At 42.6% G+C, this 22372-nt stretch overlaps 1 protein-coding gene across 1 annotated transcript in view; it reads left to right on the forward strand.

Moving 5' to 3' along the window:
* Positions 1 to 234: 234 nt before the first annotated feature.
* The window catches only part of LOC115108541 (sodium-driven chloride bicarbonate exchanger-like), a 44121-nt gene continuing 21983 nt past the window's right edge, over positions 235 to 22372 (forward strand). Inside the window, exons 1-6 of the mRNA XM_029633028.2 lie at positions 235 to 456; positions 16107 to 16188; positions 17780 to 17923; positions 18370 to 18508; positions 19821 to 19981; positions 20270 to 20458. Of these exons, the coding sequence (XP_029488888.1) occupies positions 406 to 456; positions 16107 to 16188; positions 17780 to 17923; positions 18370 to 18508; positions 19821 to 19981; positions 20270 to 20458 (766 nt within the window). The 5' untranslated portion in view covers positions 235 to 405. The remainder of the gene's footprint in view (positions 457 to 16106; positions 16189 to 17779; positions 17924 to 18369; positions 18509 to 19820; positions 19982 to 20269; positions 20459 to 22372) is intronic.

Raw genomic sequence — 22372 nt, forward strand, 5'->3', positions numbered from 1 at the left:
AGCCCCAGGGGAGGCGCAAGGCGATGCTCTGTGCTCTGTGGTGCGGTATGGAGCAGTGCAGCGATGGCAAGCTGCTGCTACAGGGGCTATACACTGAAAGCCATACAAAAGAGGGAAACACAGTGGCTTAGCACCAGCTAGCTCCCTCTTAGATAAGAGGCTGGACACCAGTGATGTCACTGCTGTAATCTCATGCAGGATTGGTGGATAAATGGCTGAATCAACAGAGGCAGCGAGTGGTGCGTTTGTAAGTCGGTTCCTGGCATGTTGAGAGGGTAGATTGCTTAGCCGCGTGTGTGCCTGTCCCGGCAGCAGAGGCACGCTGGTGCTACGGAGCTCAGCTCGGCTCAGCCTCCTCTCTTCGGCACAGCAGCACTCTTAACTACAAGAGGAAAGGGAAAGGTCATGCATTCTGCTGGAGGCTTGGATCCCAACAGTCGCTTTTATTCTTTAAAGGTATGCCGGTGCTCTGTTTACTCTGTAAAGGTATGCCTGTGCTCTGTTTACTCTGTAAAGGTATGCTCTGTTCTCTGCTCTGTGTTTGGGAGTTTCTTTCATCTCCGGGTGTTCTTAAGGTTATCTAAGGTTAAAGGATGTGTGTTTGATGCTGGTGTTTGTTGGTGCTGCTGATAGCCTTTCTGGAAATATCTGTGCATCTCAATGTCAAACAGCTTGACTTCATCATGCATGCAGTATCCTGTTCTTTAATGACCTGTCAAAGGGCAAATTTAACACAAGGACGCACTATTTGAATGGCTTTAGTTTAATGGCAGAGTTAACGTTGTATGTGAGCGTACAGTGTTAACTCTGAGAGATAGGAGGAGATAGGAGAGCGATACAGTAGAGGACAGGTGGCAGAGAAGAGAGAAAGGAATGAGGAGAGAGCAGAGAGGAGAAAGGGGAGAAGAGAGAGGAGAGAAGAGCGAGGAATAAGGAAAGAGGAGAGAAGAGAGAGGAGAGGAGAGAGAGGAGATGGGAGAGAAGAGAGATGAGAGTGGAGAGAGGAGAGAGATAGAGGAAAGAGCAGAGAATGGAGAGAGGAGAGTGGAAAGTGGAGAGAGAAGAGAGAAGAGAGGAGAGAGGGGAACAGAGAGAGTAGAGAGCCTATCCTGCTGTGTCAGCCATTGATTCCTGGGATGCAGGAAAGGAGATAAGTGCACTCATGTTTACTCTGCACCAGCAAAGGCAATTTTGTATTACAAAGCCTATTGGGTCTCTGTCCCTTGGATGTCTTTCTTGAGTCTTCGAGATGTGCCAACTTTGTTGGGGAAAAGTGATTGGAAGTTGAACAAGACTGTATTCACTGTACTATGTAAGTTGTGTTCTATGCCAAGCTGAGCTCATCTGAGCACAGTGTTGTTGTCATTATTATGACGCTGCTGGCCTGGTGCTGATGCTGCCAGAGTGACCATTGCCATATGCAGGGATCAGACCCCTCGTCCAATGAAATCACTTTGGCTGCCCCCAGCAATCCTCCAGTCCTCTGCCCTTAAAAGATGGCTTTGCTTTGAGCGCACGCCACTCAAACAGTGTGAGTTAGGCCAACCCTATTCATCATCATCATCACACTCCCTATTTCCATCACTGTTGTTCAGGACATGTATTGTAGCCTACCGACTTTTGGTCGTCTTTTTTCTCTCGTTCCTCATTCCTACAGTATGTCATGCTTCTATGCACTTATGTCATTCTCATGAGGAGTTTTGGATATAGCCCACCAGGTTAGTCCGAACCCCCGCACATTGAGAGGTGTTCTAGAGTGTGAAAGTAGGTCACAAGCCATTGCTTCTGGAGAACAGTTAGATGAACCCTAAAACAGTTGTACACTACTTTAACTCTCTACACGCACCACAACATATGCATTGGCCTACAGACAGCAAAGAAGGCTATACATAAACACACTTCGGGAAGCAGTAACAGAATACAGTAACGGCTCATTTTAATGTAGGCTAATGTAATGTATCGCGAAACAAAATGTGCACTGTTGTACTTTAATCCTGTAGCACTGCACAGACTTTGATCCCTCCTGTGTATTAGCATTCAGATTATCACCCTGGGCCTTGGCCATGGAGTCTGACCCATGTGGCACTGCAGCTGTGGATGGACAGCAGTGTCCTTCAGCATCCAAATTGGCCCTGGTGTCCTAGCTCTGGTCCAGGGCGTTGACGTGCGGCTTGCTGACGCTGAGCCGCCTTCTTCTACAAGATGGTTCAGCATCAGTAAGCTGTGCGTAGACATCCTGGACCAGAGCTTCTGATGTCCGAAACAGGTTTCAGTTAAACATGTGGCAAGACAAACCATAAAGTAAAAGAAATACTGGGCCCTGGTCTGTGTTTTTTTTTGTCATTACACTGTCCCTCCACCCATTCAAACACATGACATCATCCCACAAGTGTATGTTTTGTGTGAGAGGGCATAGTGCTGACTGAAGAATCAGTACAGTACTGCTGTATTCTAAGCTAAATTTAGCTTTTTGATGCCAGCAACGTTTTCCCCCACTTGTTTGGCTTATACTCTAGACAAAATATTTTTGTTACTAAAAAAGTAGGTTTCATCTGAGTTTCCGACCGTATTAGTGAACAGCATCAAAATAAAGCTGATTTCATCATTCTTAGTGTACACGTTCTGTACAAGATGCTAATTCTTGGCAATGTTTCTAAATATTTGTACTGCGTACATGGTGGTTTATGTCAAACTCTTCTATTTAAAAATGTTAAGCAATTTCTATGAATTTATTTCAAGTGTATGTAGTATAACCTGTTAAATTGGCTTCAGTTTATTGAGTGCAGTTTTTTTCAGTCACTGGGTCCAATGTTCACAAGTATGTGGTACATTTTCACAACTCTTAACACAAAACTCAAAACAGAAAGTCAAAATGGCTTGTTTCAAAACTCTAAGCACATGTTCAATAGACTACATACAACACACAAAATCATAGTCACGTTTTCATCTAGAAAATACATGTTTCACATTGCAATATATGTTCATATAAAGTAATTGCCTTTCACCACGCAATGCTCTCATTACTTTTGCTAGGATTCTCTTCTCTTTTGTTAAAATACATCTTACTATTAGTTCACCCGATTGCACTTAATTGATGATCACTTAAACATTTGGTAAACTTATACACACTGCTTTGCTAAAATTGCATTGGACAATAAAGTACTGTAATACTGTAATATATGCCATTTACGTAGCAGACACCTTTATCCAAAATGACAACAGTCCACACATTTTGGTATGTGACCCCAGTGGGAATAAAACCCACTAATCTGGTGTTGCTAGTGCCATGCTCTTGTGAACTGAGCCGCGTACAGTACCACTACAATACATAAGCATAAGACAATACTATAAAATACAATACAAGATTACATTACAGGTGGATGATGTATGATTGCCATCCTCATGAGCATACGACCCACAATTTACAGTACTGTAGCATACTACATTCAAAGCTCAATTTTGAAACATGTATCTTAGATTTTATTGCTATTGGATTAACTCGTTGTTAAATTAACTACATTGAGAAGATATCATTATGTTGTGTTTTGGCGATTAAATCAATGGACTCATTATATTTCACAGTAAACTCATATTTTGGATCAATGGTTGTGTGGTGAAGGATGTCCACAACACACAATGAATACACAATGAACGGTTTTGAATATACGACTGGCTGCATTACACGTGTTACCAAGCGAGCGTTGCGCCTTTTCATTTTCAGTAAGTATTGATTACCCATTTATTTGTCTCTGCTTGCAAATCTTCCTCCTGAAAGGTAGGCTTTATTCTGTAGTCCTATGCAAAATGTAGCAAGTGTTGCTGTCATCATTCTTGCTGCTTACAGTTCAGTAGCCATACCTGCGAGATCAGGTGTGCGTGTCATTTAAATAGAGTAGGCTATAGCCTATGCAAGGGCAGAGAAGCACAGGGAAGTTATCTTTCCAAGGAAATGTAAGTACTCTGCTCTCTTCAAACTACATCTAGCATATTGGCTGATATAGCCCAGTAATACAATATAAGGCCGATGTGAGAATCTCTGGTAATTTAACTTATTTCTTAAGTTATTTATGTGCTTTTGATATTGCCTATAGGGCGCAAAATTTCTAGGACCTTGGCTGGCAAGTGAGCTGCGTCACATATGCCTAAAATAACATTGTGGGATTGCGGTTGGGTTTGGGACCAGTTTTTGTGGTAACAGGTGAGTCAGACAGAAAGCGAGCGGGTGCGGGCGGGAGCGGGATGAAGAAATCGGTCCACGCAGACCTCTGCTGTGCACCATGTCAGTGAAGCCTGTAATGTTAGAGCTGTTTATTACTATATCAGTGTGAAAAGTAGGGAATTAGCTAGGGAAACTGACAGATCAATAACGTTACATTGCCATACTGACGAATAAAACTCACATTAAATTGTTTGACTGACGGTTTCATCATTTGATTCAGGTCTAGTGAGATTGAGGCAAAAATAATAGCTAACGTTAGCCAACCTTTGGCCAGCTCTTCCTCTAACGGTACATCAAAGGTATCCAAATGTATTTACTTCCGAAACAGGATTAAAAAAAGGCTGTTCGTTAGCGATATGAGGTGGCTATTATTACTATCTGACAGATAACTAGAGGCTAGAGCTGACCTGGCAGGTGTTACTTCAGCTACCAGCTAGCATAGGTAGTTTATTCATTCACCTCAGTCGAGAGGGGCTAAGACATTTTTTTATTTTTTATTTTTTATTTCACCTTTATTTAACCAGGTAGGCTAGTTGAGAACAGGTTCTCATTTGCAACTGCGACCTGGCCAAGATAAAGCATAGCAGAGTGAACAGACAACACAGAGTTACACATGGAGTAAACAATTAACAAGTCAATAACACAGTAGAGAAAAAAAAGGGGAGTCTATATACAATGTGTGCAAAAGGCATGAGGAGGTAGGCGAATAATTACAATATTGCAGATTAACACTGGAGTGATAAATGATCAGATGATCATGTACAGGTAGAGATATTTCTGTGCAAAAGAGCAGAAAGGTAAATAAATAAAAACTGTGGGGATGAGGTAGGTGAAAATGGGTGGGCTATTTACCAATAGATTATGTACAGCTGCAGCGATCGGTTAGCTGCTCAGATAGCTGATGTTTGAAGTTGGTGAGGGAGATAAAAGTCTCCAACTTCAGCGATTTTGCAAATCGTTCCAGTCACAGGCAGCAGAGTACTGGAACGAAAGGCGGCCGAATGAGGTGTTGGCTTTGGGGATGCTCAATGAGATACACCTGCTGGAGTGCGTGCTACGGATGGGTGTTGCCATCGTGACCAGTGAGCTGAGATAAGGCGGAGCTTTGCCTAGCATGGCCTTGTAGATGACCTGGAGCCAGTGGGTCTGGCGACGAATATGTAGCGAGGGCCAGCCGACTAGAGCATACAAGTCGCAGTGGTGGGTAGTATAAGGTGCTTTAGTGACAAAACGGAGGGCACTGTGATAAACTGCATCCAGTTTGCTGAGAAGAGTGTTGGAAGCCATTTTGTAGATGACATCGCCGAAGTCGAGGATCGGTAGGATAGTCAGTTTTACTAGGGTAAGCTTGGCAGCGTGAGTGAAGGAGGCTTTGTTGCGGAATAGAAAGCCGACTCTAGATTTGATTTTCGATTGGAGATGTTTGATATGGGCCTGGAAGGAGAGTTTGCAGTCTAGCCAGACACCTAGGTACTTATAGGTGTCCACATATTCAAGGTCGGAACCATCCAGTGTGGTGATGCTAGTCGGGCAAGCGGGTGCAGGCAGCGATCGGTTGAAAAGCATGCATTTGGTTTTACTAGCGTTTAAGAGCAGTTGGAGGCCACGGAAGGAGTGTTGTATGGCATTGAAGCTCGATTGGAGGTTAGATAGCACAGTGTCCAATGACGGGCCGAAAGTGTATAGAATGGTGTCGTCTGCGTAGAGGTGGATCAGGGAATCGCCCGCAGCAAGAGCAACATCATTGATATACACAGAGAAAAGAGTCGGCCCAAGAATTGAACCCTGTGGCACCCCCATAGAGACTGCCAGAGGACCGGACAACATGCCCTCCGATTTGACACACTGAACTCTGTCTGCAAAGTAATTGGTGAACCAGGCAAGGCAGTCATCCGAAAAGCCGAGGCTACTGAGTCTGCCGATAAGAATATGGTGATTGACAGAGTCGAAAGCCTTGGCAAGGTCGATGAAGACGGCTGCACAGTACTGTCTTTTATCGATGGCGGTTATGATGTCGTTTAGTACCTTGAGTGTGGCTGAGGTGCACCCGTGACCGGCTCGGAAACCAGATTGCATAGCGGAGAAGGTACGGTGGGATTCGAGATGGTCAGTGACCTGTTTGTTGACTTGGCTTTCGAAGACTTTAGATAGGCAGGGCAGAATGGATATAGGTCTGTAACAGTTTGGGTCCAGGGTGTCTCCCCCTTTGAAGAGGGGGATGACAGCGGCAGCTTTCCAATCCTTGGGGATCTCAGACGATATGAAAGAGAGGTTGAACAGGCTGGTAATAGGGGTTGCGACAATGGCGGCGGATAGTTTCAGAAATAGAGGGTCCAGATTGTCAAGCCCAGCTGATTTATACGGGTCCAGGTTTTGCAGCTCTTTCAGAACATCTGCTATCTGGATTTGGGTAAAGGAGAACCTGGAGAGGCTTGGGCGAGGAGCTGCGGGGGGGGGCGGAGCTGTTGGCCGAGGTAGGAGTAGCCAGGCGGAAGGCATGGCCAGCCGTTGAGAAATGCTTGTTGAAGTTTTCGATAATCATGGATTTGTCGGTGGTGACCGTGTTCCCTAGCCTCAGTGCAGTGGGCAGCTGGTAGGAGGTGCTCTTGTTCTCCATGGACTTCACAGTGTCCCAGAACTTTTTGGAGTTGGAGCTACAGGATGCAAACTTCTGCCTGAAGAAGCTGGCCTTAGCTTTTACTGACTGACTGCGTGTATTGGTTCCTGACTTCCCTGAACAGTTGCATATCGCGGGGACTGTTCGATGCTATTGCAGTCCGCCACAGGATGTTTTTGTGCTGGTCGAGGGCAGTCAGGTCTGGAGTGAACATTAGCTAACATTACAGTACATGTCAGTTACAATACTAGCTCAGCACTGCGAATAAACACTAGTTTAGTTTTTTTCTGTTAAGTTAAACAGCAGTTACCTTGCCAGCTATATCAGTCAACTAAATAGTAGCCAGTTTTTGCTCTGCTTGCTTTTACAACTCGGTATAAGAGTGCAACACATGCGCATTGAACTATGCTTAACTCTCCCGTGCTGGTCCATCCAGTCTTCCAGAAGCTTAGTCTTCACACAGCCTGTCAGCCCGCTCTGTGGTGTCCGAGCGGACCTAAATCCAGCCGGCTGATCACTCCAAACAGCCTACCCGATCGCTCGCATGGTCCTAAAGCACACCGTTGCCACTTTTTGTATCACATTGCAATGATAAAACCTGGGGGTACAAAAATGCAATTTCAGAATGTAGGTGGTGGGGGGACATGACCCTCCCATCCCCAGTGAAAGTTGCACCCCTGATTACAAGTGTTATCAGTTTAGAGTTTTGTACATCCTGATCAGCCAGTAGTAACTCATTGTCAGTAATGAGGTTATTACCGTTAGTTCTCCTGAACAGCCCTTGGACTTCTGTGGTTAAGGAGAAGTGTGGTAGAAGTTCTATAGGAGGAGAGACTGTAGATTATTTCAAACAACAATTTTATTATAAGATTTGCAAAAATGAAGTATTCAACCATTACTAAGAATAGTTCAGAGTTGAAAGCTCAATGAACATAGTTGGATCTCTGCTTTTATAGAAAAGGTACAGCCTCTTTTGTCTACGTGTCAGTTTAGCAGATGTGTGGAAAAAGGGACGTTACATAGTGTAAAAGGTGATTGGTTTGTCTGTGCAGATTAAGATAGCCCAAGGTTGATAGCACAAGGGCTCAACCGTATAACTGCGTTTTGTTACAGTTCACACTATAATGTGCTCCTTCCTTGGGCTATATGGCTGACTTCCAGCAGATCGTAAAACCACAGGATGTCTCACATGCTGCGGTCGCTCCCAAACAGATCTTAGCCCAGTCTTATGACTAAGTCACACAGAGATAAGTTTGTATCAGGTTAGAAAAATAACACTAGCATATAAGAATAAACAATTCTTTAAGCAGTAAAACACGGGATAGCATGAATAATTTTGTAATTTTCCACATGTCCTCCCTTTTGAGGCTAAGTCTCAACCTGATACAAAATTACTTTCCAAGCATTTTGATCAAACAAGCATTACCATGAGGGGAAAATACTTATGAATTAAACATTATAATTCTGATAACTTGGTAAAACAAAACCCCTACTATCAATTTTATACAACACAAATTTAGAATGACAGTGTTCAGTGATTCATGTTGAGTCTATCACTTAAATTCAAGACCCTCAACTTAGCACACATCAACACGGTTAGAATGTAAATTTACAAACAGTATTGACATCTTATATTTCCAGCATTAACTTTTCTTATCACTTGTGGTAATGACAGATTGGTATCTCAATGCATTCTTAGTCTAAATTACTATACATTTTGCAGTATGTAGACCTCCACAATCAACCTGATACCCCAAATAAACAATGTTGGATAAGCCTAAATCAATTACGGTTGACCCCCTCCCTCCCTCCCGGCACTCATCCTTTTGGCATTTCTTCACGTTCTTCTTCAGATAGTGTTTCAGTTCGTCCTTCCAATGCCACATGTTCAAAGTGGATGGCCTTTGATAATGTCTTTCACCTGTGCCGCCACTGTCCTTTACAGTCCATTATGTCTTGTCCGTTTTCCTACCAGTACACCAACAACATGAGAGAATTTTGGACAGGGATCTCTCTCCATGCTCACTCCATGTGGACTCATGTCGCACTCCTGAGAGAAATGGCATGAGAAAAGGCAGTTGATATCTTCTACTGGATGCTGTGTACAGGTTGCTGGCTCTGACTCAGGTCTCACGGTAGAAGTGGTGCAGAACAGGCCCGTAGTGAACATAATTTTTTCATTACTTGAGCTGGTAAAGGGGGGTTGAGGTTCACACTGTTCTTGGTCAAATGATCCCTTCCATGCATCTAGACACCATCTGTGGTCACCTTCACCAGACCAGGACAAAGAGGACAGACCAGAACAACCGTTTAGTTTAGGGCATTTCTGATTCAGGAAATCCAGACAAATGATTTACTGTGTGACAAATTATGACTACTACCAATATTCTTAATACAGATTTCTAAAACAAATGTCAAAGAGAATAACAATACACCTTTTAAACAATGTTTCCCCAAATTGGCTTATACTCCGCTATCATCTTGGTGATCGCACTGCAATTTCACCGGCTCAGGGAGTTAGAGAGCTAACCTTTAGGAAGAAATCCCAACAATCCAGCAGACCCAATCTGGTGAGATTTGCTATTGAAGCAAGACAAAAACAAACAAACAACAACAGCAATACACTTCTTCATATAAAACTAGAGGTGTGGAAAAAACTACACATATATCACTTGAGGTGGGAAAAACTTTTTGGAGTAACTGTCAACCATAACCAAAATATATTTTGTCCTTTATATAGGCAGACATGTGAAGAAAACAAGTTAGGACCGGTAATTTAAAAAACAACACTTCCTGTTAAATAAAAAATAAATAAATTAGACTAAAAAATCGAATTAGAATTACAACTCTTGATAACTCCATTAAGGAAATAATTATATCCCATGAGGTAATGGTAAAATAGACTAGAGACAGGTGTCCCTCATTCAGGGGCAGCGCTCTCTCTCTCTTCTTCGTGTTCTGAATCACACATAGGACTATTGCTAGATTATAAACGTCTTCCTAAATATAGTGTATACATAGCCCATTTTAAACTCACCCAATGTCTTTAGTCTTGCTAGTTAGGGTGATTAGGTCTCACCAGGAAGTCAGAACAGAGGTCAGAGGTCAGTCAGTCCTATTAAGTATTTTCTTTCCCTGTACTTCCGAAACCATTTAAAACCATTTCAAATAGTTATATCATCCTGCGTACCCAGTTTACAACCAAATTAAAAAGACCCCACACAATAAATCAAACACGGTATTAACACCAATAACAAATATTCATAACCGGTGGGTTGTGTGCCCACGTGTGCTGGTGTGTTTTTTAAAACGTAGGGCAAAAACAAACAAACCAATGGTCAGGCCTTACTTATTTGTGAGCTCCCTCTACGGACGGATCAGGTATGTTTATACTTTATAAAACTGCAGAATTTCACTAACTGTTCTCCCAATTGGGAAACATTTCAAAGAGAGAGATAGGGACAGCTGTCCCCATCCTCTCCTAAAATAGAAAATAAAAATTTCATTAGTTTTCACTTTGCTAAATCTTAAACCATTTTACTTTCCAATTCATCTACATCTCTGTTTCCTTTAACTCAGAAGCCCTCTCAATCACCATCACCCAGTACATTTCTCTTCCACTTTAACACTTGTTTCCCTCTACAATCTCTACTATACTCTTTCTCTTTCTGTCTAACGTTACTTTACCAGGTGAATGAAATTTTTTAAATTATAGACAAAACAAAACATGATAACTTCTGTTCACAGGTAGGCCACTGTCCCCCCCCCCCCCCCACTCATTAATCGTTTGTTGTATAAAATGTAAAAGGTACTTTTAGGTTTGGCAACCCCGATGCTGGTGCCTGACACAATTGCTTCTTTAGCTTGACAAACGCTTCCTCACACTATTAACTCCACTCTATTTTTTTGTGACCCCTCCTCCCTTTCGTCAATCCTATAAAGCTATTTCAGAATAAGACGGAATAAAGTATCTCACGAGATTGAAAAACCCCTAGGGTTTTCCTGAGTCTGGGAGGTAGAGGTCGACCGATTATGATTTTTCAATGCAGATACCGATTATTGGAGGACCAGAAAAAGCCTATTAATCTGACTATTTTTATATATATTTGTAATAATGACAATTACAACAATACTGAATGAACAATGAACACTTTTATTTGATCTTAATTTAAACATAAATAAAATCAATTTAGTCTCAAATAAATAATGAAACATGTTCAATTTGGTTTAAATAATGCAAAAACACAGTGTTGGAGAAGAAAGTAAAAGTGCAATATGTGCCATGTAAAAAAGCTACCGTTTAAGTCAACCAACTATTTATCTCTATACCATTTGTATTTCATATACCTTTGACTATTGGATATTCTTATAGGCACTATTGTCACGACTTCTACCGAAGTCGTTGCCTCTCCTTGTTCGGGCGGTGCTCGGCGGTCGACGTCACCGGTCTTCTAGCCATCTTTGATCCATTTCTCATTTTCCATTGGTTTTGTCTTGTCTTCCCACACACCTGTTTCCAATCCCACTCATTACCTGTTGTGTATTTAACCCTCTGTTTAACCCTCTGCTCCCATCATGTCTTTGTCAGAGATGGTTTTATTGTCAGTGTAGTTTTATGTTGTATAGGTGCGCGTCGGGTCCTCGTACCCATGTTTGTTTATGTCTGTACATTTTAGTGTTATGGAGCATGTTACGTGGTCAATTATTAAAAGACTCCATTTTCACTCCATTTTGACTGCGCCTGACTTCCCTGCCACCTATACACACGACGCTGACAACTATAGTATTGCCAGGCTAATCTCGGGAGTTGATAGGTTTGAAGTCAATAGCCCTGTGCTTCAAGCATTGCTTAGCGCTGCTGGCAAATGCAGTAAAGTGCTGTTTGAATCAATGCTTACGGGCCTGCTGCTGACTACCACCGCTCAGTCAGACTGCTCTATCGAATATCAAATCATAGACTTAATTTTAATATAATAAACACACCGAAATACGAGCCTTAGGCCATTAACATGGTCAAACCTGGAAACTATAATTTCGAAAACAAAACGTGTATTCTTTCAGTGAAATACGGAACCGTTCCGTATTTTATCGAATGGGTGGCAAGTCTAAATATTGCTGTTACATTGCACAACCTTCACCCAATATCGGCTCCACTTCCGTCGCCATGTAACATTATCCGGGTATTGTTACTGGTCCTATGGTCAGAGACATGGATAGTAGTCCTGTTGCTTTCGATTCTGCCCATTTCCCCACTAAATATAAGATGACAGCTTTTGGGGTCACATGGACAGGGTGAGATTGGAATAATAGTATTTATGTCAAGAGAAGCAGGAGCTGGATTATGTTTTATACAGATTAAAAGTCATTTATTTGTATGGCATAAAATGCTTTTCTTTTGAAAGACGTGCTCTCATGTCTGTGAGCCTGTGTGTGTGTGTGTGTGTGTGTGTGTGTGTGTGTGTGTGTGTGTAAGTGTGTGTGTCTGTGACTGTGTCTGTGTGAGAGGTGACTCAAATGTAGACCATATGGCACAACAAACTACGGGATCCTTCAAACGTATGCAGGCCTATCCAATGCTACAGTGTGTTGCTGACAGTCAATACTGATAAAACAATCAAAGTGTAGACCCGTCGAGCAAGACGGACAAAAACACAGCATCCAATGGCACTTTGCAGGGGGCAGTATCATTGAAGTGCTGCATTTACTAGCCTTCCCACAGTTCACTCGCTCCACCTGCTAGCTGTTTGAAGAAATATATCTTCATATGTCCTCTCTCTCTCTCTCTCTCTCTCTCTCTCTCTCTCTCTCTCTCAGCTGTCTCAGCTGTCTCAGCTGTCTCTTCAAAGGTGCCCTTGAGGCCGACAGACAGGCAGTGTATGTATCTCTTGCGGACGTCACTGAGTGGGCTGGTGACGTGCACGCTCCTGCCTCTTCCTGCAGTACCAACCTCCCCCATTTCCTATGAGTTCTGGTCATATGTCCTCCAAGCTGCCACATGCACACATTAGCAATTGCACTTAGTAGCGTAGTAAGTGACTGGAAGGCACTAAATAAGGCTTGTTAAAACGTAGAGCTGTGAACTACTGTGAAGGCTTGAGCAAAGCTCTGATGATTTAGTGGCCTTGTCAGGCCAGCTGTGTGTCTGGGGATACAGCAGGTCGTGATAGAGCAACAGTACTAGCAGAAGTACTTGCATTTAGATTAGAGGTCGTCCGATTATGATTTTTCAGCGCCGATACCGATTATTGGAGGACGGAAAAAGCCGATACCGATTAATCGGACGATTTTTAAAAAATGTATTTGTAATAATGATGATTACAACAATACTGAATGAACACTTATTTTAACTTAATAAAATACATCAATAAAAATAAATTTAGCCTCAAATAAATAATGAAACATGTTCAATTTGGTTTAAATAATGCAAAAACAAAGTTTTGAAGAAGAAAGTAAAAGTGCAATATGTTCCTAGCTCAGAACATGAGAACATATGAAAGCTGGTGGTTCCTTTTAACATGAGTCTTCAATATCCCCAGTTAAGAAGTTTTAGGTTGGAGTTATTATAGAAATTATAGGACTATTTCCCTCTATACCATTTGTATTTCATTAACCTATTTCATTAACCTATTGGATGTTCTTATAGGCAATTTAGTATTGCCAGTGTAACCGTATAGCTTCCATCCCTCTCCTCGCTCTTCCCTGGGCTCGAACCAGGAACACAACGACAACAGCCACTATCGATGCAGCGTTACCCATGAAGAGCAAGGGAAACAATCACAGGCTCAGAGCGAGTGACGTTTGAAACGCTATTAGCGCGCGCTAACTATCTAGCCATTTCACTTCGGTTACACCAGCCTCATCTCGGGAGTTGATAGGCTTGAAGTCATAAACAGTGCAATGCTTGACGCACAATGAAGAGCTGCTGGCAAAACGCACAAAAGTGCTGTTTGAATGAATGTTTACTCGCCTGCTTCTGCCTACCACCGCTCAGTCAGATACTTGTATGCTTGTATGCTCAGTCAGATTATATGTAACGCAGGACACGCTAGATAATATCTAGTAATATCATCAACCATGTGTAGTTAATTAGTGATTATGATTGATTGATTTTATAAGATAAGTTTAATGCTAGCTAGCAACTTACCTTGGCTTACTGCATTCGCGTAACAGGCAGTCTCCTTGCGGAGTGCACAAGGAAGAGTTAACTGTAAGGTTGCAAGATTGGATCCCCCGAGCTGACAAGGTGAAAATCTGTCTTTCTGCACTGAACGAGGCAGTTAACCCACCGTTCCTAGGCCGTCATTGAAAATAAGAATGTGTTCTTAACTGACTTGCCTAGTTAAATAAAGATTAAATAAAGGTGTAAAAAAAAAAAATCTATATATTTTTGGGGCAAAATCGGTGTCCAAAAATACAGATTTCCAATTGTTATGAAAACTTGAAACGGCCCTAATTAATCGGCCATTCCGATTAATCGGTCGACCTCTAATTTAGATGGAACACTATAGGGTTTGTGTTCCACTCAAGCAGGGGTGAGACAGCTTGAAGTTCTTGGGTTGTTGGATTTCCTGGCCATCTCGGCTATTCATAGGTTCTTATGGTTTGCTAGTAGCAACATAACATTTGGACTACAACAGCCATCCTGAGACCATAACCCAAGTCATAACAATGACAAAGCATAAGTCACTTATTTATTGCTGTTGCACCTGCTCACAACCTTGTGAATTATTATCACTGTCATGTTTGGGAGTGGAAGATTTGTCAATGTGAGTCTGTAATAGACATTAATAATTACACCACATCTGGACAAAGTCAAAATCAAATCAAATCTGTTCAGGATGAAGACTGCTCAGTTGGAGATTGTAATTCCTAGGGTTTCGAAGGGGAAATCTTTTGAAATTCGATTTGTGAACACCTTGTCATGTCGTGACACCCAGTACCCAAAACGACAACAACGCTCTCTCTCACTCTCTCTCTCTCTCTCTCTCTCTCTCTCTCTCTCTCTCTCTCTCTCTCTCTCTTTCCTCCATCTATTATTTTGGCTAGCAGAGGCATCTTGCCGTGCAGGATTGGGTGTGAGGTGCCAAATGTGTTAAAATTGTGTTTAGTAACTGCATCACAGTTAATTCACAATGGGACTGAGTGGTTATTCTCTCTGTTGGTAAGTGATTTTAGAAGAGGCTCTCTCAGACTGGGGCTTTGCTAAACATACACAAATCCTTACTATCCAGCTGTCTTTAATGAAATATTCTGAGGTTAACCTCCATCTTACAAATGTCTTATATACTGTAGCCCCTCTGTTATGTTGCCCTGTTTTAACCTTCTCTTGGCCCAATACTTGGGCAGCATACGTACTAGTTTATGTTTCTTGTTACTCTGGAAGTACGTCATCGACATTTGGTCATGTAATAAACTCTTGAGTGCTTTGTTGTTCTACTTTCTAGTAGATATTGAGTTGGCCACATTGAAATGCCTAGGTGACCTGGCTACTATGTGCCTGATGCAGCACCGAGACAACAAGCGTGGTGTGCCGTTCTGATGAACCGCATTGTGATCAGTCTGATTCACTGCACCTCAAAGCAACCGTGCCTAACGAGACTCCTGGGTATTATGGATGGAGTCTGTTTTAAAGAAAATATATTCCCCTGGGGAAGATAATGAATGTAATCACTATATGGATTCAACATTGCAATTGTTCCCATTATGGAACAAAATTGCCATCAAGCAATGCACATATTCACTTCTACACCACTTTAGGTTTCAGTTGTTGATTGGCTGCTTGGCTGGTTTAGAGGCCTGTCCAACAATGTGTCTGGCGATTATGACTAGAGTATTTTCTCGATTAGTTGAGCAGACTTGCTATTAGTTGCCATGGAAACTGCCTTATTAAAGTGGTTAGTGTGTTTATTCACTGAGCTCAGTGAGGAAGCACACAGAAGAGATTGTTTGTCTCAATGGGTTTCTTCCTGGTTACGTAAAGGTTAAATAATAAAAACAGATTTTAAAAAAGGTCAACCGCTATTAAAATGCTCTCTGCTGTAAATATCAACACAAGGACATGTTATCTTAATACCATGGTTTAGACTAGAGATATACCTTTGATAAGATTTTTTAAGTGATATTCAGTAGCCTAAAGTCACATGCAAATTTTACAAAACGTTAGAATAATGACGCGTGAAGAATTGAAAAGTAACAAAGACAGACCATTTCTGACCATTTCAATCATCCTCTAACAACAGATACTGACAGAACTCTGTCTGTCCTTCACAGAGAAATGATGAAGAGGCTGTGGTGGACAGAGGTGGAACCCGGTCCATGCTGAAAACCAACTTTGAAAAGGAGGAACTCGAAGGTACACCAACTTTATGAAGTACAATGCCTTGAGGCTTTAATTCAGTTTTGAGGAAGGAAGACTCGAAGGCCACCTACATGGCATCCAGAGAATAGGTTGTTTTCTAGACTGAGGCATCTCCTGCTGAGACAGAGGCTGTCCTAATATGGACTCCGTACCCATGAGACTACAGAGAGTGGCAACGAAAGAGCTGCTTGAGCACACAAAAGCACAGAGCTCCAGTAACAGTATCAAGAGTCTGCAGAACCATTTATGCGGAGCTTTCAAGGACGTTACTTACAATTCATTTCATCTACATTTCCAGCCATGCATTCATCATAGCACTGAAGGCAGTGATTAGTCCTGATACCCTAGTGTTCGTGGCTGGGATAACTGGGATTGGTTTGAACAGCAGAGGCTGCTAGCTGCCTGACCGTAGCCCCAGGCCTGAAGGAGCACTCACAAAGCTGTGTTTCTCCCTGAGGAGAGAGCAGGCTGGAGTCAGGGTGGATTATCCTCACACTGTCACAGCACCACATCTATTCAGCCTCACTGATATCAGCAGGGTGACGGTCCACCCCTTCTGCCTGCTCATCCTCCCCAATCTGCAGCTCTGGTTGTGTACACCATACGGTTTGTTTTGGGTTTCTAGATGAGACCAGTGTGAATGACTCATCAATTACAGAATATTAGACATATTTATATAACTACATATACAATATTCATGCACACACGGTCAAATATTTACCATTTATAGATGGTAAAATATACTTTGCAATTGGTGTACTTCACTCAATAGTTTGCTTTTCCTGTATTACTTTGACAACTGTGCCATTTATGTAACTCAGTTTAACAGTAATATGACATCGAATATAAATAAGTATCAAAACGGTTTGATATCAAATATTAGCTTACATGTCAAATCTGTTCACTATTTTTAGGTGAGTTTTTATTAAATGATTTATTCATCCTACCAGATGATGCTCTAAGGGGGTTTTAAGGGAACCCAATCCGGTATGTTACTTCTGTGGCAGATGTTGAAGCTAAGAACATTCCCAGAGATGTATTTTTAGACTTAGACTGATACAAAGTAATGATATCAGTGAAAGGGGTTGCATACATGCCAGTTCTTTAATGTCAAATAGATGTGTGGTAGGTATCGCTCAATGAAATACCAGTGACATGACCTTAGAAGCATGAATCCAGATTATTAGAAGACACAGTATATTCATTCAATTTGGTAATGCTTTATTTGTATTTTTACAGCCCTGTGTAAGCTGGTATTTACTCGGTATGTACTGTATTGAGTAACAAACTAAGTCATTTATTTTTTGTGGGCATATTGCTGTTGGAAGTTGCCCGATATATACAAACAGAAGGAGCAGGCGGAGTCAGAAGGAGAGAAGGAGTCAGTAACTCAGAAGGAGTCAGTAACAAACAGAAGGAGCAGGCGGAGTCAGAAGGAGCAGGCGGAGTCAATAACAAACAGAAGGAGCAGGCGGAGTCAGTAACTTCTCTGAATGTAATCATGTATCTCCTTGTGTACTTCTTACCTTTATCCTCCATTATTTTGTCTAAATCTTATTTCTCTCTCTGTGATGGCTGCCTCCAGGTCACAGGACACTCTACATCGGGGTACATGTCCCCCTGGGAAGGAAGAGCCATCGGAGGCATCGGCATCATGGACATAGACACAGGAAGAGGAGCAGGGAGCGGGACTCTGGAGTGGAGGATGGAAGAGAGTCTCCCACATACAGTGAGTCTTGCCACTCTAGCTGGCTGGTACATTTCAAAGCAGCAGTCAAAGTGTCTGGTACCTTGGGGTAGAATAATGCAATTTTCCTCCTCATCATCTGTTCTTACAGTATATCATATTTCTATCATCTTATAGGTGATAGGATTCTGTAATCACATGTTACGTCTATATGGCTGCATAATGCATTTCAAAAGAGGGGATTCTGTCTACACATCGCAAGAAATATATACATTTGAATTCAAAACTCAACGTATACTCATCAAATATACTCATCAAATATACCCATGAAAATAGTAGCTATGTTTATTTTTACAAAAGTGAAAAAGTGCAAATGTGCAAAGTTCCCGAAAGTGTATGTGCATAACGTCCTGCAGAGGTCCGTAGTCAGGGGGTGTGTATGGCAGACAGTACTGTAAGTGATGACCTTACTGGACCCTGTGCTTCAGACACGCCATCCCAGAGAGTGCAGTTCCTCCTGGGCACAGAGGATGACGACGAGGAGCACATCCCCCATGACCTCTTCACTGAGCTGGACGAGATCTGCCTGAAAGACGGAGAGGAAGCAGAGTGGAGGGAAACCGCCAGGTAGGGAGTCACATGACAAGTCCATGTTATTACTGAACGCTTTTAGTCAACTCCAACGTCATCTATAGGTTGTTTTTTTAACCTTTTGCTTTTTAATCATGCTAAGTGATGAAATTGTTATATACATAATATGATTTATGATCTATAATGTATTGCTTATTGCAATATCTTAATGTCAGAAACATTAAACAACTGTTACCTGAAAGAGTTAACGTTACATAAAGAGAGATTGTTGTGTAACCTTGGAGATGGGCTATATAAAGCTCTAATTATAAGACTGCTGTATGAGCAATGCATGGGAGCCCAGCTCGAAAGGAAATGCTTGTTCACTTGTAGTACACAAGCATAATGTCTGGACTGGAGAAATATCCTGTTGTGCAGTGCTATCTGTGCTACAGTGCATCTAGACACAAATGTCACATCACATATTGACTGACAGAGCTTTTACTTGCCATAGCTTGTCAGTTAGTCAGTCAGTTGGTCACTCAGTTAGTCTGTCCCTGCCACGGTGTACGGCGTTCAGTTGTCCTGTGAATAAAAAAAGGTTTATGCAGACACAGAGTGACACTTATTCTGTATTGTCTTGGGAAAGTCACCTGTTGAAGTGTCCAATGGTAAAAAAAGAAAAAAATGCTTTTTTGGATAACCAAGTCCCTCAGTCGAGCACCTGATTCCCTTTTATGTTCAAGCTGGGCTGAAATGCATTTGGGTAGGCTTTTGGGTAATGTCTGATGTGTCCTTGGTGTCCCTATCAGTGTAAGCTGAGATCTATCAGCACATGGCTTCCAGATGGCTAGACAGCTGGCTGTCATCTATCCCCTGGTCCCTTGGCTCAGTGTTACTGGTCTGCACTCTTAGAAAAAAGGGTTCCAAAAGGGTTCTTCAGCTGTCACCATAGGAGAACCCTTTTTGGTTCCAGGTAGAACCCTTTTGGGTTCCATTTAGAACCTTCTGTCGAAAGGGTTCTCTCTGGAACCAAAAATGGTTCTTCAAAGACTTCTCCTATGGGGACAGCCAAAGAACCCTCAGATATTTACAGAGGGAAATTGGGTGCAGGTGCTCTCAGATCATAGAGATGTATAGAGATCTCTAGTGCACAAAAGCCTGTATAACCCAGGAGGCGCCATTTGAGGACTGAAATGTAGCGATCACTACACATCTCTATGGCTCCTGCAATTTTAGAGACGGTTAGCAAAAAAGTGCTATTAGAGGAACAGTTAGCCAAAAAGTGTGAGAAAAAACAAGAGCCCTTTTCTACAGTTCTAGACCACACGTTCTTTTCTAAGAGTGCGGGCACTTGTGCCTTATGCAGGTGGCTGAAGTTTGAGGAGGATGTGGAGGATGGAGGGGAGCGCTGGAGTAAGCCCTACGTGGCCACGCTGTCCCTGCACAGCCTGTTCGAGCTGCGCAGCTGCATCCTCAATGGCGTCGTGCTGCTCGACATGAGGGCCAACTCCGTGGAGGAGGTAGCAGGTACGGTAGAGCACAGAGTGGCATCTGGAATTACCCCGTACACCTTTGTTGTATTCCTTAGTGCATACCGTAGCAAAAGGATTTGCGTGAAACAAAAATCAGCATTTCTTATTGGACAGTTGCAGCTAGGTCCATCACCGTTTTGGATCGTTTGCTTCTGTTCTGTTCCTAGTGAATACGACCCTGTTCTATGATCTTCATTGTACAATTGTGAACATTGCAATCGGAATGTAATGGACGGTTCCCTAGTTGCTGTTGAGCTGTTGACTGTGTGGTCCTGTTTGTCAGACATGGTGTTGGACCAGCAGGAGACCACAGGTCCACTGGGGGACGAGGTGAGGAAGAAGGTGAGAGAGACCCTCCTCAAAACGCACCATCACCAGAACCAGAAGAAGTTGGCCAATCGCATCCCCATTGTCCGCTCCTTCGCTGACATTGGCAAGAAGCAGTCCGAGCCCCACTCCATGGACAAGAACGGTCAGTAACAGGCATCCCTCTGCTTAGGGTTGCAGAATTCCTCTAACCTTCCCAAAATTCCCAGGTTTTCTAGAAATCTTGTTTGGAATATTCCTGGCATCAGGAGGGAATAAGCAGGGAATCAGTGAATCCTCCAACCAGGATTTCTGGAAAACCTGGGGATTCTGGGAAAGTTACCCAGAATTCAGCAACCCTACTGCTGCTACGTTAATGGTTCAAGATGGCTGCACTTTCTTCAGTTCTCCTCACTTTGTACTGCTGGTCATAGAAACATTGAAACTGGAAGTAATCTTGTTGTAAGTAGTCCTCTCAGTCATCCCACGTGGATGCTTTTCTCATTCTACATTACATTGTCCATGTATGACCTTCTTTTCAGTGTCTCAGTGTGACTCTCTTCTCTTGTTTCCTTGTGTGCGTGTGTGTGCGTGCGTGTGCGTTTGTTTGTGTATACGTGGGTGGATGTGTGTGTGTGTGTGTGTCTGGCAGGCGGTCCATCACTCTGTTCTACCTTTAAGTCCTCCTTCTGGGGCTCGTTTATGGCAGCGGGGTCTAGGAGTGACAGGCAGGTCACACCCTGCACCCCATGGCCGCTCTGTTGTCCCCAGTGTGTCTCCTCCTCCATCTCCTCTCCACTCCCGACCTCATCCACCACCCGCCCCCCTCCAGCCACTCAAAAACCAGGCCCCAGACCACAGAAACAGGGTCCCAGAACCCAGACTGATATCCAGCCCGTGGACAAAGAGGATGACCCGGACCCAGGCAACTCTTACACCTTGACAGAACCTTTCTCTCCTGCTAGCACTTCCTAAAACATAACTTGTAAAGGTGGTAATCTCAAAGTTGTTTCCGTCAGTAATAGTTAGAGGTTGTGTTTTCTGTACTTCAGATACTTTAATGAAGTCAGTAGTAGTCCATCAGGCGAGAAAGTGTATAGTACATATACAATAACTCATATCATATGAGCCGTACATTGTATTTTATCGAGCACAATGAGAAATCGGTGGAAGAGTCTAGATGTAGCTATCAACGGGGATAGAGTTGAAGGAGCTGCTTGAAAGAGTTGCTAAACTTATCCTTGACATTAACATTGACTATATATTCATTTCAGATTATGTTAAAGTATGGCGACAGGGTGTAGGCCTAACCAGTGTAGAAGATGTTAACAGGACAATATTCAGAAGAGAAAAGGCCCTGAGCAACGGTGTTCACTGATAATAGGGTTGTGGGTTCGTTTCCCACTGGGGACCCTTACGCACAAAAAGGTGTGCGCTCATTACCGTAAGTCGCTCTGGAAAAGAGCGTCTGCTAAATGACTGAAATGTCAATGTAAAATAACAAGGAACCTTTACGTCCTCTTGCGAATGATACCTCATTGAGAATGTCCATCACCTTTTACAGGAATTATGTTTCGGAAGCAAGTTTGCCAGTGTTCCACATGCCAATTTTTGAAACATGAAGAACACCCGAAACCCTTTAAGCTAATCATTCTTTGCGGTCATTTTAATTCAGAGTGGTTTGTCACAGGCACATTCATTCTAGTAGAGTTATGCAAAAGCTCAATGAAAGAGCGGCAACAGTAAGTGCGTGACCAATAAACAAAACCAGTGCCATGTTAGTGACGCCACCCTCATGCTCATTGCAAGTACTAACATTTAAATCTAAAGGGTTTGTCGCTTTGGTGTTTCTTCATGGGCAGCAGCAGCCGACTCTGTAAATTGCTTTAAGACTTAGCCCTCTCATTGACTTCATGTGGAAATATGAGTCGAAATGAATCTTTGCAAGGCATGCTTTTACTTCTGATTCTCTCGATTCCTAATGCAACCGTTAGTCACTGGTAGTTTCCACTGGCTCGTGAACGGATCAAACACTGAAATGAGTATTTATCTGGGCCCTCTCACAAATGAAAATGAATCC

This window comes from Oncorhynchus nerka, linkage group LG3 (genome assembly GCF_034236695.1).
Source record: "Oncorhynchus nerka isolate Pitt River linkage group LG3, Oner_Uvic_2.0, whole genome shotgun sequence".
Taxonomy (NCBI): Eukaryota; Metazoa; Chordata; class Actinopteri; order Salmoniformes; family Salmonidae; genus Oncorhynchus; species Oncorhynchus nerka.